Genomic DNA, 19,428 nt, shown 5'->3' with positions numbered 1-19,428 from the left:
TGTAGCAGAGCGGATGAACAGAACTCTTCTAGAAAGAACAAGAGCTATGCTAAGAACAGCAGGAGTGGCTAAATCTTTCTGGGGAGAAGCAGTGAAAACTGCCTGTTATGTAATAAACCGATCACCATCAACAACAATTGGTTTGAAGACACCAATGGAGATATGGAATGGAAAGCCACCTAATTATTCTTCATTACATGTGTTTGGATGTCCTGTGTACGTGATGTACAATTCCCAAGAAAGAACAAAACTGGATCCAAAATCCAGGAAATGTATATTCTTGGGTTATGCTGACAATGTTAAGGGGTATCGCTTGTGGGATCCCACTGCCCGCAAGGTTGTTGTTAGCAGAGATGTAGTCTTTGCAGAAAATGAACTGCAAAAGGAGCAGAAAGATGACAGTATTACCAAAGACACTACTTCAATAGTGATAGAAAGGAAGGCTAAATAAGATGACAACTCTGAAGCAGAAGAAGAGCACGGAGAACAAGAATCAAATGATGCCAATGATGGAGAAACTCAACAAACAAGACGTGAGATAAGGAGACCATCCTGGTACTCAGACTATGTGATGGCAAGCCACGATGCATATTGTCTTCTAACAGATGAAGGAGAACCATCAACCTTTCAAGAGGCTGTGAGCAATTCAGATGCTTCTCTGTGGATGGCAGCAATGCAGGAAGAAATGGAAGCCTTACATAGAAACAAGACATGAAAACTTGTAACACTTCCAAAAGGTCGAAAAGCCATTGGAAACAAATGGGTTTACAAGATCAAACGTGATGGCAATGATCAAGTGGAGCGATATCGTGCAAGACTGGTGATTAAAGGATTTGCTCAGAAAGAAGGCATTGATTTCAATGAAATATTTTCTCCAGTGGTTAGACTTACCACTATCATAATAGTGTTGGCTATGTGTGCTGCGTTTGATTTACATCTTGAACAATTAGATGTAAAGACTGCTTTCCTTCATGGTGAACTTGAAGAGGAAATATATATGCTCCAACCAGAAAGTTTTGAAGAACAAGGAAAGGAAGACTTGGTTTGCAGGTTGACCAAATCTCTGTACGGTTTAAAACAGGCGCCAAGGTGTTGGTACAAGAGATTTGATTCCTTCATTGTTAGCCTCAGATACAACAGACCGAGTTCAAACCATTATACGTATTACAAGAGATTTGGTGATAATGATTTCATCATTTTGTTGTTGTATGTGGATGACATGCTGGTGGTAGGTCCCAGCAAAGATCGAATCCAAGAATTAAAGGCACAATTAGCTAGGAAATTTGATATGAAGGACTTGGGACCAGCAAACAAGATTTTAGGAATGCAAATACACCGAGACAGAAAATATAAGAAGATTTGGCTCTCTCAAAGGAATTATCTTTGTAAAGTCTTGCGGCGCTTCAATATGCAAGACTGTAAGCCAATCTCTATCCCACTTCCTGTCAGTTATAAATTATCCTCAAGTATGTGTCCTAGCAATGAAGCAGAGAGAATGGAAATGTCTCGAGTACCGTATGCATCAGCGGTGGGAAGCCTTATGTATGCCATGATTTGTACTAGACCAGACATTGCACAAGCAGTGGGCGTAGTCAGTAGGTACATGGCAGATCCTGGTAGAGAGCATTGGAATGTTGTAAAGAGGATTTTTAGATACATAAAAGGAACCTCTACTGTTGCATTATGTTTTGAAGGATCAGAATTTATTGTGAAAGGCTATGTTGATTCAGATTTTGCAGGAGATCTGTATAAAAGGAAATCTATTACTGGTTATGTGTTTACACTTGCTGGAGGAACAGTAAGCTGGTTATCTAAGTTGCAGACTGTTGTGGCTTTGTCTACTACAGAAGCTGAATACATGGCAACTACTGAGGCATGCAAGGGAGCAATCTGGATTTAAAGGCTATTGGAGGAACTTGGGCACAAACAGCAGACTATTACTGTGTATTGTGACAGTCAAAGTGCTTTGCATATTGCAAAGAATCCATCTTTTCATTCCAGAACAAAGCACATAGGTATACAATACCACTTTGTTCGTGAAGTAGTAGAGGAAGGTAGAGTGAATATGCAAAAGATTCACACCAAAGACAACATAGCAGACATAATGACAAAGCCAGTGAACAATGACAAGTTTACATGGTGTCGATTCTTGTATGGCCTATTAGGAATATAAGCAACATGTAATTGTAATATATATATTAGTAATGTGTGTGAAGATATGATTAGCTTAATCATAATCTTCAAGTGGGAGAATTGTTAGTCCCACATCGGTGGGAGTTTCAATTGAGAAGACCCCTCTTCCTTATAAATATAGGCTTATGGTCCCCTTAACATATCATTCCAAAATCTCCTCTCTCTCTCTCATCTTTGTATTACACTGAGATCTTGTACTCGGTAGTAATAGTCTCCTATTTTGAGGAGTAAATTTTAGAGTGAGGAGTAGTGTAATTTTTTTTTTGTGATAATTTTATATTGTCTTTATTGACTCTTATTTTTCATCTCTTATTTTAGTTGTGTGTTATTATACTGGTACTCTGGTCATAACATAACAAATTCCTCCACTGATCAATGCACGCAAGCGTTGGATGTAAGTAACCGAGTATATAACATCAACGAAGCCTTATCTCACGAGGCAAAATCTACTACATAGATCATATGACGTTGTTAAGCATAATAAAAAACGTAAGCATCGGAGTATGCAGTGTATAATTGAAATCACCCAACGGTATGTGCATAATCAAAACGTGTAAGTATGAAACATGCTAACAATTAAACCAGAATGTGGTATGCTATATGGCTATGACCGCTATGTGCATATCAAATTGATGCAGCATACCTCTATAGCTGTCATGATTTAGAAATAACTTTTATTTTTAAAAAGCTTTTCTCATTTAACTTGTAGTTCATGCCAAGGTGAGTTAGTTATTCAGGCCTTGTTCTTGTTTGAGTGAACTTGTGGACATGTCTTTACAAGCGAAGAAAAATAATATAAAAAATAAATAATTTTTTTTATAAGTTAAAAATAGCTTATATATTTAAATTTTAGAGAAATTAAATGAGAATAGTTTATAAAAAATAGAAAAGTATAAATTAATTTTAACTTGTAGAGAAATTCTATTGACCTTTTAAATTATTTTTCTCCTTTTTCAAAGACTTGTCCACAGACTTGTTCAAAAGAGTTAGTATGTCATAGCCGTTAGTTATATTTAAAAATAAATTGACGGGTGAGATCTTTTATCTTTATTAATAATATCAATTTTTATAAATTTATTATTTAACCTTCTTGAAATATGAAAGAATGATTTGTTGAACATATGGAGTTGTTATATTAGATATAATTGCATAGATAGAGCGTTTAATGTCTTTGTATAAAGTTATTGATTTTAAAAATTAATTTTTTTTTAAGTGCACTCTCTCTTTATTTTAATTGATCGTGAAAATGATTCACCTCCCGTGAAAGCACACATGCTTCGAGTAGCACAGTAAATGGTAAAGCAAAACATCCAAACGCTTTGCAAATTAAAAGTAAATAAATTCAAACTTCAACCCTTGAAATAATTGAATATTAGAGAGAAATGGGAAAATGCTTTTAAGCATGTGAAACCATCGAGTTAATCTTCATCAGGTTCAACCACTGATGCCAGCAACAAAAAGGGATAGTAGGAGATATATCTGACTACTGGGTTCCTTGATGATGAGGGAAACCAAAGGAGAATGTACAACAGCAACAACAAGAAAATGAATAGCAAACCTAAGACTAAGGAAGAAGTGGCTAGCCAACTGAGATCACTAATAACCAAGTGCACAGCAGCCAAAAATGCTAGACACAGTGTTGCAACAGTGATTCCCAGAAGAGTACTTGCCACTTTAAGGGCAAGAAGTGCCAAAGTTATATCTCCAAGTTGGGCCCAAATGAGTATGATAGTAACAATGAAGGCACCATACATTGACACTGTATTGCAAAAGATGAATAATTTGAACCATATGCGATTTAGCATTAGAGCCATGCCTTGTCCTGGATCAGAGCTATTAGTTCCACCGGGCACAGTCGCAGAAAATGCTGTCGTAACTATAAGGGTTGAAACCAACATAAGAGTGTTAATTCTGTCCTTGTATGGTTCCATGCTTCTGGAATCGTTGTTGCATTTTCGCATGTTCTTTTCACCTGGCGGAGGGATCTTAATGGGTGATGATAATATTGAGTTCTTGGACTGCATGCCAGCAGACATTAAAGCTGACCGTGTTAGTTGCTGCAAATGCATACACGTGTGTTAAAAACACATAAAATAAACAATAATAAAGGCCATGTTAACGAGTGCCCATGCCATTGCTCAAAGAATTAAAGATAAAAGATTTTTATTAAAAATCATGTTAAATTGCATTAAAAATTATGTACTGCAAGAAAGAAATGTTACTTGCCTGTCGAAAGGATGGATTTGGAGATGGCTTAAAGGCAGCGAGTGCTGTTTGATATCTTTTATTAACTAAATTGAGATTCACCCTTTTATCCCATGTTAAGGCATGCACAATTTTTGAAAGGCAGTGCAGAGTAGCCAAGTGCAAGGGAGTGTTCCCATTCGCATCCTGTCCATTTATCATATTTGAAACCTCTGTGTCAGTGGATTGTAAGATGTGTCTTACCATTCTAAACTTTCCACCTTCAACTGCGAGATGAAGAATATTCCGGCCATCCTTGTCAAGCGTCTCCGTAGGTTCTAGGGAGTATTCTTGTTTCAACAATTGCTGGACTACTTCAACGTGGGCAGCATAAGAAGCCAAATGCAGTGGGAAAAATCCATCTTTATCCCTCTCCATAGAACATGAAGTGTTGGATATTTTATGAGTGGACTAACATAAATTAATTTATGCTGTAAATTTTGTTTAAATCTAAATTAATTAGATGTCAAAATTATTAAGCTCATATTATAAATAATTATTGTTATTAAGCTTATCAGCAGATATGGTTGTATTGGTTGTATGGTTATTATTATTAGGTTAAACCATAGTAGGTAGGTTTGATCCATTTGATTATTAACTAGAGAGGCCCCTACTCCTAACCACTTTAGAGTAACTGTTGTTTCATTGAAAACAGCTTACGTGAAAGATCTGAAAGGGTGATAGGAGGAGTTTTCTCTTTGTGTGTCTCTTTTATCAATCATAAAAAGCACCCAGTCATGGACTCATCAACTTCAACTGTTTCGAATAACTCTAATACTGATCTCAGTATTTCTTTATCACTTGTCATATTAAGAATTAGATTATAATTTTTGCTTCATGAAGCACAATTCTTTAACAAACAATCAACTCCTTTTTCATAACCTACTGATGCTGCATAATGAAGAGCAGTCCTTCCTTCTGTATCCCGTGGATGAATCCAGTTTGGCATTTTGTTCAAGATAATATTTAAAAGATCTGTCATATTTTACAAATAATAACCGGTTAAGAATATGCCTTAATTTAATATGAATTTACAAACAAATTATGTTGCTGGTGGAAATGAGAAAATATTTACATCAATATACTGCTAAAAAAATCATTTACAAACAGTCTGTCATCATTGGTATAATTTATAGACAGAAAAATTTGTCTATAATTTATAAACAGAAAAATCTATCTGTATTACAGACAGAAAAATTCATCTGTAATTCATTTATGAAATTTCAAAAAAATTGATTCATTTTTTTATAAACATAATAAAAACTACAAAATTATATAATTAAAATTAAAAATTATTTATAAAATGTCAAATTAAAATTTCATTACAAAGGAAGAAGTAAACATCTAGAAAAATTTTGGCAGAATTTCTCCTAATATATGAATATTTTCCTATATTTATTTACACTTAATACAACAAATTTCTAATGTAAATTTTGGTAGAATCTCAAATACTTTCTTATATTTGTTTACACTTAATACAATAAATTTCTAATGTAAATTTTAGCAGAATCTCCTCTAATATATGAATATTTTCCTATATTTGTTTACACTTAATATAATAAATTTCTAATGTAAATTTTGGCAGAATCTCCCATAATATATGGATATTTTCCTATATTTGTTTACAAGTACTTAATTCAAAAATCTAAATTTTCTTTATATATAATCTATATATTATGTAATAATCTATTAATCAATGCATCAAAAGCATACACATTACAATCATAAATCGTTCTAGAACACATTCCCTTATAACTCCACAACATGCATATTCTACAATCTCCGTAAACACAAACAATCCAACAGCACACAATAATCAGGTTCGAAGAAGGACCTCTACACCCTTCCCCTAGTCATACAATCTTCAATCCTACAACTCTATCTTAGAAATTTTAAGTCTCTAAAATATATCAAAAATAAAAAAACTAAACCGATTAAAAGTTAGAGTATCATACCAGAAACACAATGATGCAAATTATCTTTCAAATGGGTGCTTCAATCACTCGCAAAGGCCAAAAAACTGAAGCTTCTTGAGAGAGATAGAGAAAGGAGTGAGAGATTTATGAAAAATGAGAAAGTGGAAGGAGGAGGCGCGAATTTATGGGTTTCAGACATTACAGACAGAAAAATTTGTCTGTAAATAGTTTAATGAAACGGTTTTAAAGATTCAGTTACAGACGAATTTTTTTATAAATTCGTCAAGTCTATTTACAGACGAAAAAATCCGTTTGTAAATTACCACATGAAAAGTCTGTTAAAAGGGGCAATATTTACATACGAAAAAATTCGTCTGTAACTTTCGCTCCAAATTTTTCTCCCTTTTTCAAATTACAGACAAAAAAATCTATCTGTAATTCCTGTCTATATTATTTCACGCCAAATAGCAGGTAAACTACAGACAAATATTACAGACAGATTTTTATCCATCTGTATTACAGACAAATTTGTAGATAGATTTTTCAGAAATTTTAAAAAAAAAAAATCAAAAATTCATCTGTAATATATACGGATAAAAAATCATATGTAATCAGCGCTTTTCTAGTAGTGTTTGATTTTTCAAATTATTAATACATGTATGAATCAAACTCTGAAGGACGAGAAGATGTCCACACCAATGCACTATGTTAGAGAATAAAGTGCAGAATATAACTTCACTTTTAAAACTGAAGTTCTAAAATACTCTAATTAATATAAGACAATTTAAAATTCAAATAAAAATCAACCAAGGTATGGTAAATAGAATGTCAATATTTTCAAACGGTTTTTCGGACTAGTATATAATACAGAAACAGTAATAAAAGCAAATAATAAACTCAGATACAAGAATATTAAAAATTAAAATATTGTGGGTGTACTAAGACTAAGAATACAAACACACAGCGTTCAAACAGATTATATAACCTACAAGAAAAAACAAAACACGCAGATATTGAAACAAACTTCAGAGCCTTGTGCATATATACCTAAAGAATGAAGCAGAGGTAATTGTGTATAACTAAGAGTGTTTGTCCATATATATATATATATAGACACACACGCATGAACACAACCGTGAAATCAAAATTCAAAGTCATATTTGTTTAGAAATATAAAAGGAAAGAAATTACTTACATATTTAGAAATAAAACTACAATAATTAATAATTCATTTAATAAATTATTAGTTATAGTAATTCATTTAATAATTTTTTGAATGATAATAATTAATAATTCATTTAAAAAATTATTAATTATTATGATTCATTGAATAAATTTTTGAATTATAATAATTAATAATTCATTTCAAAGTTGATAGTTATAGTAATTCATTTAATAATTTGCTGAATTATAATAATTAATAATTCATTTAACAAGTAGCTAACTATAAAAATTCATTTAATAATTTTTTGAATTATAATAATTAATATTTCATTTAAAAAGTTAATAGTTATAGTAATTCATTTAATAATTTTCTGAATCATAATAATTCATAATTCATTTAAAAAATCATTAATTATTATGATTCATTTAATAAATTTTTGAATTATAATAATTAATAATTCATTCAACAAGTTGCTAACTATAAAAATTCATTTAATGATTTTTTTAATTATAATAATTAATAATTCATTTAAAAAGTTAATAGTTATAGTAATTCGTTTAATAATTTGCTGAATCATAATAATTAATAATTCATTTAAAAAATTATTAATTATTATGATTCATTTAATAAATTTTTGAATTATAATAATTCAATTAAAATTTTATTAACTATAACCATTCATTTAACAATTTTTTGAATTATAATAATTAATAATTCATATAAAAATTATTAGTTATAGTAATTCATTTAATAATTTACTGAATTATAATAATTAATAATTCATTTAAAAAACTATGCATTGTGTATGCTGTTCGTTACAATGTAAAATTCCTTTAAAAAAAATTGAATGCTCACATAAAAATATTGAAATAAATAAGAATTTCAAGGAGCACATTAACAAATTCAAGAGAGAGTTTTATAAAAAAAAGCACTTAACAAAATACACCAAAATGCACAAAATGATATAGAAATTGTGCAAAAAATTTACAAAATAATTTTTTTTAGATGGATGACACAAAAACAACATAATGTAGAGTGAAATAAATAATGACCCAAAAACTTGCAAAATTTGTATTTAAATGAGGCAATAATGGATATCCAGAATTTTTAAATTCTATATAAAAGAAAGACTGTATAAACATAGAAAAAAATGCACAATACCAACGATTGGGACACTAAGCAAAACAGAATAATAGCAGAAAATTGCAAACAAAAAGATAATGCAGATACAACATCACTGTTAAAATGATTTTCAAGAAATTACAGTGAATAACAATCAGAAGAGCATGCAATAATTTTCAACACATTGTAGCACACCCAAGGAACATTTGTTAAAGGGAAAAACTTTTGTGCCCTATATTATACACAATAGACAACAAGCATAAAAATACAAATTATCACCCTTTTTATAACTTGGAAATGCACCCAGAATTTAAAATGAAACCAACGTGCCAGCAAAGACCATAAAGAACACCGGGATAAAGGAGAAACTAGGAGAATAAAATGCACAGCACATGCAAGAATGAAAAAGAAGAAGAGGGAAGGAAAGCGCACTGAAAACAGAGCAAGAAGTGCAGAAAGAATGTACCTTTTGAAAGCTCTAAACTTTTGATTTTAGGGTTTGGAAGAGATAATGGAAGCGCAGAGAGAAACCAGGGGTGGAGAGGGTTCAAAAGATACTAGTTTATGTGAGTGGGTGTGAAGACTGATGAGTAACATAGCCTTAAAATGGAAAATGCAGAGCCGTCGTGATTAACGGAATCTATTAATAGGGAAGAGGTGGTGTAGAGTCTGACGTTGATGAATGATTACTAACGGAATCTGTTTTACATTTTCCGTTAGTAATCATTATAATTGTAGGAGTAATATTGTAGTTTTGGTACAGAGTGGTAAGGTGGTGGACACTACAGCTGCTCAGGCTAGAGCAATACAAGAATTGTGAAAATATCCCCTTTTCAGGGGACAAGTCCGGGAAGGTAACAATTGATCCTTTTTCTCTTTGATATTTTAGAGAAAAATTTTCTTCAATCATGCCATTTTTTAGGAGCATAACACCATTTTGACTTGTCTCTTCTCTGGATTGTAAAAATACTACAAAGGGATACTCATTTTATGACTTTAGGAAAAATTCAAGATCAGTAAAGTCAACTACTCTTCACTTTCAGGTAACCTCTCTCTACTTGGGTTTCTGTCATGTTTCAAATTTAAGTGTACACTAAGACATTTTGCTGCATATTGGTTCTGCTTATTCTAGTAATAAATAAAAAGTTACAAACAGCTTAATAGTGCAAAAGAAATACCAAACCAAATGTTCAAACTTATAAGTGAAGTTTAGAAAGGGCTTTTATGAATTCCACACTCCCCTTCGACGAAGCCTCTTGGATTTGAAATGACAACAAAGCATGAGCTTTTGACAATGGGGTGTGCTTGACAACAACTCACTTGCGCTTTTTGTTCCCCTAGTTTCAAAATAGTTTCATTTTGGTTTCCCAAAGTTTCAATTTAAACAATGTAGAGCCTTTGTTCCTTCCAGACCTCAGAAAGGACACACAAGAAATCCCTTAAAAATCTTTGAACGGATTCAATATTAACAAAAAGAAAAAGGCAGATAGTCTACAATATAGGGTTTAGGGTGTGTGTAAAAGTACTTGATTACTGGTCTATAGATCACCAGAATATACAACACTGGCAATAGTAGAGAGAGCTTTGTGAGGTCTGCAAAGCTGCAATGTATGATTGATATTTTGTCAAAGTAGCATGATCTGTTCATAGGATGAAAATCTCGAGCAGTGATTGTGATGGTATGGCCTTTGAAAAGATAGGATCTTGCTGTTGTGGGGGTTGATTGGCATCTTTTATTTTTAAATGATTATGCAGTTGAGGAATTTGGTATGGGCAACATCAAAGCATGATGTATACCTTATGTCACAATTTTCTATAATGCATTGGTCCTTAAATGATTGATTCATTCTTTGGTTCATGTGGTCTATTTTTCCTTAAATGCTTGATGGTTCTTGAATAATCCCTTATTCCCCTACATTTTCTGCTTTCTGAATTTTGTTTTAACAAATTTGATATATGTTTATTTGCAAGAATCTATGTCAATTGATTTGGATTAGCCGAGTCCGAAAAAACCGAGTCAACCCAATATCTATAGTCAAATCATTCAATGCTTAAAACAGAAGAAAAATCTAAGAAAATGTCCAAGAAATTGGATGTTCATGAATAATGCTCTCAATTTTAATCGTTGTTTCTTATTTTTGTTTTATATTCCTTTGAGATTGGGGTTGAACCAATTAAATCTTGATAATATACAAAGTACAGACAAAATATGATTCAATGTGTATTTGATAATCGGAATTAATACCTATTTTTGTGATTTAATGAATTTCTACACATTTCTTGATTGGAGATTAAATGTGTCGTGGCTAATTTTAATTTAGGTTTTTAAGTTAAACATAGAATCTTTTGATGTTGGCTACCAATTGAAGAGATATCTTAAAGTTTTCCTATACAAGAAATAAAAAATTGATTGGACGCCATATTGAAATTTTAGTGTATTAATTGCCTAGCAGTAGAGATTGTTTTCACTAGCTCCCCAAAAGTCCTATGGTGAACTATAACTTACATGTCAAATTGATGTTTTACCTAGCAAATATGCCCAAGTTACTATAATAAAATTAGGATAATTTGAAAGCAAGTTCCTATATTGATTTAAAATAACAATATATTGTACATAGAAGTTATAGATATCATATTTAACTTTCCTTGGTTGTAATTATACACAAATTGGTTAATTAATTTGTTTGTAAGACATTGAATCCACTGAATATTCTAAGTGGGAGAAGGTGTGGTTATGAAGCATCCTTACGAGTTTCATTTTATATAAGCACTAAATTAGTTTGATATCTAAATCAATATAAGTTGAATGTGTTGAATTTGTTTCTTTCTTCAAGTCATTCCTTTTAACCACGTTAAATATAAACAACTTTACAAACTTACAAAACAAATTAGAGAACATGCACGCACCACTCTTGATTGAGATGAATAAATTACTCTATTATTTATATATCACAAACTCAAATATGTAAATTTTCTTGTTGTTTCAAAATGAGAAATATTTTCTTTTCTTTTAAAAATATTAATTTTTTCAAAAAACAATTGTTTATATTAAATTTATTTTACTTCACGCACTAATTTGCAAAAATGATGTGTATATTGCTTTATCATTCATAAATTATAAAATAGTATGTATAAATTGTTCTCATGCACTTTTAACAGATAAAAAACATTTTTTAAATAAAATTTAAAGAGATATTATCTATAAATTATTTGCACTCTTCATGTATCAATTTATAAAAATGACAATTTAGATACACTATTTAGTATCTTATATATGCATGTGATTGTGAATTATACTAGAATTTTATTTTTGAGCATAATATTTTTTTCTAATTCTTATAATAGTTAATGACAATGATATATAAATTATTCTATTATTTACAAATAATATAATTGTTAATCATAATTTTCTATTTTATAAAAATAAATGTCTCCAGCCATAATTTCTCAATGCGTTCAAAAGTTCTATTTTAATTTTATTATGCTTTTTAAAAAAGATTTTATTATCAATTTTTCTTATCAACCTTAAAAAAACTATTTTCAATATTTTTTCTATTTTAATAATTAAACATACTAATGTATAAATTACTTTATCATTAAAAAATTATATAGTGGTTGAGTGAAGTTTCTATTCTATAAAAACAAATATATCACTTTTTTATCTTGTATCTCCTCCGAAAGAATTTGTTTCAATCTTCCTTATCACCTTTTCAAAATTTAAAAAAAAAATTCTTTCAATTTACTATTAATGAGAGAGATTTATAGATTACTTTATTGTTCATGAATCATATAATGTTAAAAAGAAATTGTCTGCCTCATCTCCAAAAAAAAATTATATAAAATACATTTTGGACACCCTTAAAAGGTTTAATTAATTTTTCATATATCTTTCACAAATGTCTTAAAATTTTACAATTTTCAATTTTTTCATTGTACACCTATTCAAAAAAGATTTTATTTTATAATTACATAACTCTTATATGTTTATTGCATCAAAAGATATGTAGGAATGTGGAACAAAATCCATCAAGCCTAATTATTTTTAAATTTATTTTTTTCATTTTGTTTAGTAAATAAAATATCATAATTTAATAATGAAATAAAATTTAAATTTTTGCACAATTTAGGGTAACAATTTGCATGAACATCATAGAATGCTAATATCTTTCTTACGCATGATTAAACTCTCAAACTTAAATATAATTTAGCATATCATTTTTTTAAATTTTAAGAATTCTTTAAAAATCTTGGTGGCAACTCTTTCAATCTCTATTTTATCCTATTTCATTTTTTACTAATCATTTATTTTGTTTCCTGTTACAACCTTGATCGCAACAATAACAATTCTATCTAGCATTTCAATAATTTTATGAAAAATTCCTGATCTTCCAATGATATTTTAAGATAAATAATCAAGTTCAACGATAACAAACATTTTTATGTCAAACTTAAAAAAAGTAATCTCAAATAGATAATTTCTATAACCGTTAATTTTATATCATTTTACATGTAAAATACTTATGCCAGTTAATTTTACATTAAACATGTACAAAAGATAGTAGAAGCTAGTGGTTTATTTGAGAAAAACATAAATGTTCTTTAATTTTTAAGATAATAAATAAATCACAATAGTTAATTTAAGAAAATATAAAATATCTTATAAAATTTATAGGCACCATAGCAATTTGCCTCTAAAGTATTATACTTGACACAAAAGTAAGATTAAAATAAATATATATAAAAAATAACCATCTTGACAAAACTCTACATATAGCATGTAGAATTTTTATAAGTCTAATTAAATACATACTTTGAGTAAACCAATGTAACAAAAATATAAGACTAGTCCTAAGGACTCTGTTCAATTCAAGACTTTGATTCAATGGGAACTGCGGATGCTTTGAAAGCTGAATTAGATGGGAAGATCCTACAAGATCAATGCAATATGCAACACAAGATGTCCTAATAAAGTTTTTTTTCTCTTCTTCATTAACATATCTCCTACTGCCTTATAATTTGTAGCATTGTCCGTCACAATTTATATCACATTTGCTTCTTCAACTTCTTCAACAACTTTATATATTATATGCATCAATAAACTTTAAAACATTGTTCTTGCATAACTATTACCAAAAAAATTAAGTATGGTCCTCTTTATTTTGTCGATCCATTCATCAGTCGTTAATGTGGATTTGATTTTTTGTTTCTAGCAAGCTTTGTGATCTTCTAAAATCATATTTGTCTCATCAACTTTTTTCTTCAAATATTTTACTTGAATCTCGTGGTAGGATGACAACTTAAATCTAATACCACGTCGAGTAATCAAGTCACACATCTTTTTCAATTCTATCTCTTCACATAATCGAAAGATATTGCATTATCTTTGATAAATGAAGCAATGTCTAAACATGCATCCTCTCTCAAATTTACTTAAAAAGGGTATTGATTATAACTTGGGTATCACTTTCTTTTTCTTGAAAAAAGTTATTAGAGTCTCAACATCACCTTGTGTTTTTCTTTTCTCTACATTTTCACATTCACCAACATCACCTTCTATTACCTCTCCAAGCTCTTACTATCTGTTTATTATTATTATTATTGTTGTTGTTGTTATTATGAGTTTTCTTACAATCTAACAACAATGTAGGGAAACACCTCTCACAATCAAACATGCATCTTCTCTCACCCACATTTGCTTTCGAACAGTCATGCAAGCTCCAACATTTTACTTTACCTGCCAAATGATGCTTGAAGTGATAAACTCCTCTAATATATTCATTCTCACATTATTTATATTTAATTCTCCTAATATATTCAAAAACAGAAACACTGTGATTTCATGTCATCATTTCTTGGTCAGCAATTGGTGTTTAATTTTTTATCTCAAAATTTTACCAACAACTCCACTTCTTACAACTTCACTTTATTGAATGTTCTTCCCTTTTTCACTACCACCAAATTCATTCATAGTATTGGAAGTCATGCACAGGTGAGAAAAAACAAAACAGAAGACAACAGGAAGACCTACAAACTAAAATAGCACCAAAGCACTAGAAAAACATAACACCCATAAATCACCAAGAGAACACCCACGAAACAACGAAGCAATGGCAAAAAGAAGAGAAATCAAGAGAACACCCACTATACAAAACCTATGGCAAAAAGACGAGAAACAAAAAACGCATGCAAGAACACCTAGGTTGCAGAAAATAAAAGATTAATGCAGAGAAGAGGAAGCTCGTTTTGAAATGTAGAGCAGAAGTTGCAGAAAATGAACATAGAAATAGTACAAACAGAAGTTGCAAAAACTAAACCCCAACACACAAACAACAGTTACAAAGGTTATTTCAAAAAAAAAAAGAAAAGATGGAAGAGTCTTCGTCACACGAGAATAAAAGAACATAAGTCTAAAACTTCCTTAAAAACATGTTTTTAAAAATCGAATCAAAAATTTGATCCAAAAACCTATGTATCAAAGATCAGATTGTCGATCTTACGATCTTGAGGAGAAAGATCAGAATCCTATGAGATTTTGCTGATTTTTTATCCTATTTTCAATTAAGATCTTAGGTGAGGGAAAGATCTTAAGATCACATGATTTTGCTATTAAGATTGAGCTTTTGACAATATTAATTTAGTGTGTATATATAATGGATTGGGAATCAATCTTAGGTTGTTGTATCTTCCTTCAGCCAATTTGACCTCTTGGAGAAGTGAAAAAAAATGCAATAGAAAGGTTAAGATTTTAAATGCTAGATATTATCCTTGATTCTTGTGAAATGTTATGAGAGGAGGAAGCTCATTTTTCAAATGTAGAGCAGAAGTTGTAGAAAATGAACATAAAAATAGCACAAAGTTACAAAAACCAAACCCAAATTCACAAGCAGTGGGGCTAGTTCAAAATAAAGAAAAGATGAGAAAAAACTTTATGAGCTAGCTAGAAGAGTCATAGTCACAGGCTAGGAGAATGAGAATAAGAGAACATAAATCCAAAATCAGATCTAAAACTTCCTTGAAAACATGTTTTTAAAAATTGGGTTACAAAAATTTGATCCAAAAACTTGTGTAACAAAGATCCGATCATAGTGTAGATCGTACGAAAGGTGAAAGATCAGAATCATACGTGATTTTGCTAATTTTTTATCTTGTTTTCAGATAAGATCGTTTGTTTTCAATTAACATTGTAGGGCCTTACCAATACAACCCTAAATAACATGTCTTTTACTTGAAAAAACTCCATACAGATTAGTGAATTTGTTAGAAAAAATATCAAATATAATAGTAACACGTGGAAATAAACTAGATTTTTTTTTACCACTGTTTGATTGTAATTGGCTCAATATAGTTTTTATGCAATTGATAAGAGAAAGTAAACAAGAAGACTCTAACGGAAAAATAGGTAAAAACCCACTAGACCTAATCCAATAAAATTTTCCACTAATAAATTTAACGGGTATACTGCAAGATTTCCTTGAACCACTAGAGATCAACACATGACACACTCACAATTCTGATTTTTTTTATGTAACTTTCCATGACACATTTTTTTCTTTTTCTTTTTATAGAATTTACGTGGGCCCATTTAATGGTGACTCACTCGACCGAATTCAATGCTTATGAACAAATAAAATAAAATTCATTTTAATACGACAGAATGCATGCTCTTCAATATGGATAGACATCTGAACAAGCTTGATTCAATACACTTTTACACAAAATAACATTTTAAATAAATAAATATATAATCTTTCTAGGTTAACAAACAACAGTAATTTTCAAACACATCTTGCACCCATCACACAAAAGTAGAAGGAAACTCATAACGTAAATCATTTTAAAGTTATAAACTAGAAATTGGTTTGAGATGACAAAGGAATTGGTTTGAGATGAAGAGGGACTTTTTTGGAAGTAATGAGCCCATATGTCTCACTCATGTCTATGTCTTGTCCACATGTATAAGTTTCTGGCAGCTTCCAATTGAACCAACAGAGAAGGTTGACTAGAATATACTCAAGAGAAGCAAGCCCAAATGTCATTCCAGGGCATGCCCTTCTCCCAAAACCAAATGGAATAAAATGGAGATCTTGGCCTTTGAAAGGAACATGATTGCTATCATATCTCTCTGGAATGAACTCTTCTGGCCTTTCCCAAAGTTGAGGGTCCCTTTGAATTGCCCATGCATTCACATATACCATTGTTTTTGCTGGAATATCATACCCTCTAAGCTTCACATTAGATGATGTCTCTCTAGGAATCAAGAATGGAGCTGGTGGATGCAACCTTAAAGTTTCTTTGACCACACATTTGACGTAGTCCATTTGGTTTATATCATTTTCTTCTACTTTTGATTTATGCCCTACAAATTTTCTCACCTCTTCTTGGGCTTTCTCTAATTTCAATGAGTTTCTCATGAGCTCTGCCATAGCCCATTCTAATGTTGTTGCGGTTGGATCACTTCCTGCTGTAAACATATCCTGAAAGAATAAATAAATAAATAAAATTGAACTCCACCTTTGGTTTGAGATATAAAATTTCACGTTTCTTTTTTAAGAACAACTTAGGGCTAGTTAGTATTAGGTTGTCCTGAATTCCAATGGGGAGTTAGTTAGCAATCTCCCATCATAAATAACGATTACATTTTGTTGGTCTCTAAAAATTTACATCTCTATACGAATTAATTCTTGAAAATTTCAACTCCCTAATAATCTTATACTACTAAATGGTGTAAATAATTTTAATTTATATATATCAACAAAAAAAATTTTGGGATCAAAATAAAGTTTTATCATCAGCTGCAGCAGAGACTAAATTATATATTAACTTTAAAATTATTGTGACTTAGCGTTTAGTTGGAGTAAAACGAAGAAAAAATAGAGATAGTTTTATAATTTTCCATGTTGAGTTCAAAATTTTAGGAAGAGAAAAAAGAATTAAAATTTCTCCTTACTCAATATCAACTCTTCTCTAAAAGTAGATTTGGAGAAGATAATTTTTTTTAGATTAATTAGACAAAATTATCCTTAATTAATAATTTATTTGGTAATCCTAAAAATATATATAGTAGTAGATTATTTATTTATTTGAACCAAATAAATATTTTTTTTCCTATTAAAATCTTTCATTTTTATTTTCCTACTTTACTCTATTAAGATTAAACAATAAATTAGAATAAATCAACCAGTTAAGGTGTTTGAGAGATTAAAAATGAAAGAAGGCAAACCAATAGAATTGATTTAATGTCTTCATTGGTGAGCTCAAAGCCAGGCATGCCACCCTCCTGAACTTGGATGAGGATATCCACAAAGTCTTTCTCAGTGGAGGGGTTGTCAGTTTCCCTCTTCATCCTCTTGTGCTCAGCAATCACCTGATCAAATAAAGCATCCAATGCTCCAAAAGTGGCCTTGAATTGTTTAATTTTGCCTGTGAGAACATCAACCCAACCCAAGAAAGGAAAGTGATCTCCCAAAGTGTTAACTGTAAGAAGAATCATCATCTTTCTTGAAATCTCTTTAACCTTCATATAGCAGTCTTCTAAATTGTGATTCTGTCCAAGAGCACATTTACATATGATATTGTTTGCTGTTTCGATGAGCAACTCACTTAGATTCACAGAGGGTGCACCATTCAAGGTTGCTTCATGTATCTTGTTAACCATTTGTGCTACCTCTTTTTCTTTGATGTGACTAAATGATTGCACCCTTTTGTGGTTCAAAAGCTCAAGGACACATATTTTTCTTTTTTGTTTCCACCTTTCTCCATAGGATCCAAAACCAATGTCATTACCTCCATACAACATGGTTTTCACTGCTGTGATTTTGTGTCTGTCTGAGAATGTTATGTCATTAGTTGTCACGATTTCCTTGGCCACATCTGCAGATGAAACCACAATGGCTTGAGTCTTCCCCAACTTCAACATCATAAGAGCACCATACTTGTGTGAGAGGGCTCTGAAGGAGTGGTATGGGAATGTGCCTAGTTGATGAAGATTGCCAATGATTGGTAGCTTTGGAGGGGATGGAGGTAGATTGAGATTGGCTTTGATTTTGGCCCTTGCTAGCTTCAACACAACAATGATAGTAATTAGAAGGTAGCATAATAGAAATCGGTGAAAGGTAAAAGAAAAGAAAGATGGTTCAAGTTGCTCATGTGGCCATTGTTTAGAAGCCATTTTTTCCTCTAACCACACTTAGTTGCAATTGGCACACTCACTCACACACACTTCAGCAATTTATAGGCATAGCCATAGTCATACTAAGTTTAAGTTAAAGTAGGAGGAGAGAGACAAGCAGGGAAGAGAAAAAGTAATACATGTAATGTAATGTAATGTAGCAATTTTAAGTATGTACTATGTAGCAATATATAGGATTCATCAGAAAATATATTTATTTATCTTAAATTTTTATTTTATTTTTTGAATTTCAAAAGATTATTTATTTTAATTTTTTTTTACCTTTTTATTATTTTACACAAATTAAAATAAATGATATTTGTGATGTAAATTTTTTAAAAATTATAAAATCAAGTAAAGAAAGTAATTCACACTTACAATTTTTAAAAATTGAAACAAAGTTTATTTATTTCTAATGATCACATCCTTTTTAAAAGAATTGTCCGACAATCAAGTAATAATAATAATAGTAATAATTATTATTTTCTATTTATTTTTATCTTTATTTGATTAATTTATATTAAAAAATTAAAAATAAACAACTTGTAACTATTCAAAATGCATTATTGGGTGGTAGACTGTGCAAAGTGCGGTCGTACAATTTGTTCAAAAGTATGATA

The 19,428-nt window shown here is 30.5% G+C and overlaps 2 protein-coding genes across 2 annotated transcripts; both read right to left on the bottom strand.

Annotated features, from left to right (window-relative positions):
- Positions 1 to 3,611: 3,611 nt before the first annotated feature.
- Positions 3,612 to 5,419, bottom strand: LOC113860031 (protein ACCELERATED CELL DEATH 6-like). Its single transcript, XM_027492659.1, has 3 exons — positions 5,299 to 5,419; positions 4,420 to 4,799; positions 3,612 to 4,250 (listed from the first exon to the last, which is right to left on the bottom strand). The coding sequence occupies exons 1-3, from the start codon at positions 5,417 to 5,419 to the stop codon at positions 3,612 to 3,614; spliced, it is 1,140 nt and encodes a 379-aa protein (XP_027348460.1).
- An 11,014-nt stretch (positions 5,420 to 16,433) lies between these two features.
- On the bottom strand, positions 16,434 to 18,831 carry LOC113858539 (cytochrome P450 71A1-like). The gene is made up of 2 exons (XM_027491232.1): positions 17,861 to 18,831; positions 16,434 to 17,114 (listed from the first exon to the last, which is right to left on the bottom strand). The coding sequence occupies exons 1-2, from the start codon at positions 18,806 to 18,808 to the stop codon at positions 16,488 to 16,490; spliced, it is 1,575 nt and encodes a 524-aa protein (XP_027347033.1). The 5' UTR covers positions 18,809 to 18,831; the 3' UTR covers positions 16,434 to 16,487.
- Positions 18,832 to 19,428: the final 597 nt, after the last annotated feature.

The sequence above is a fragment of the Abrus precatorius genome, unplaced genomic scaffold, assembly GCF_003935025.1.
Source record: "Abrus precatorius isolate BTA unplaced genomic scaffold, Abrus_2018 Scaffold2, whole genome shotgun sequence".
In the NCBI taxonomy this organism is placed as follows: domain Eukaryota; kingdom Viridiplantae; phylum Streptophyta; class Magnoliopsida; order Fabales; family Fabaceae; genus Abrus; species Abrus precatorius.
Note: the sequence above shows the minus strand (reverse complement) of the source record. Positions and strands in the feature narration are given on the sequence as shown.

Bases quoted from the DNA above. Each gene is read 5' to 3' on its own strand.
- LOC113860031 (XM_027492659.1), bottom strand. From the start codon at position 5,419: ATGACAGATCTTTTAAATATTATCTTGAACAAAATGCCAAACTGGATT. The intron at 4,800-5,298 runs GTTTGTTAAAGA...AGAGGGATAAAG, and splicing joins TTATGAAAAAGGAGTTGATT to ATGGATTTTTCCCACTGCAT. The intron at 4,251-4,419 runs GCAAGTAACATT...ATGCATTTGCAG, and splicing joins CAAATCCATCCTTTCGACAG to CAACTAACACGGTCAGCTTT.
- LOC113858539 (XM_027491232.1), bottom strand. From the start codon at position 18,808: ATGGCTTCTAAACAATGGCCACATGAGCAACTTGAACCATCTTTCTTT. The intron at 17,115-17,860 runs GTTTGCCTTCTT...TTATTCTTTCAG, and splicing joins ACATTAAATCAATTCTATTG to GATATGTTTACAGCAGGAAG.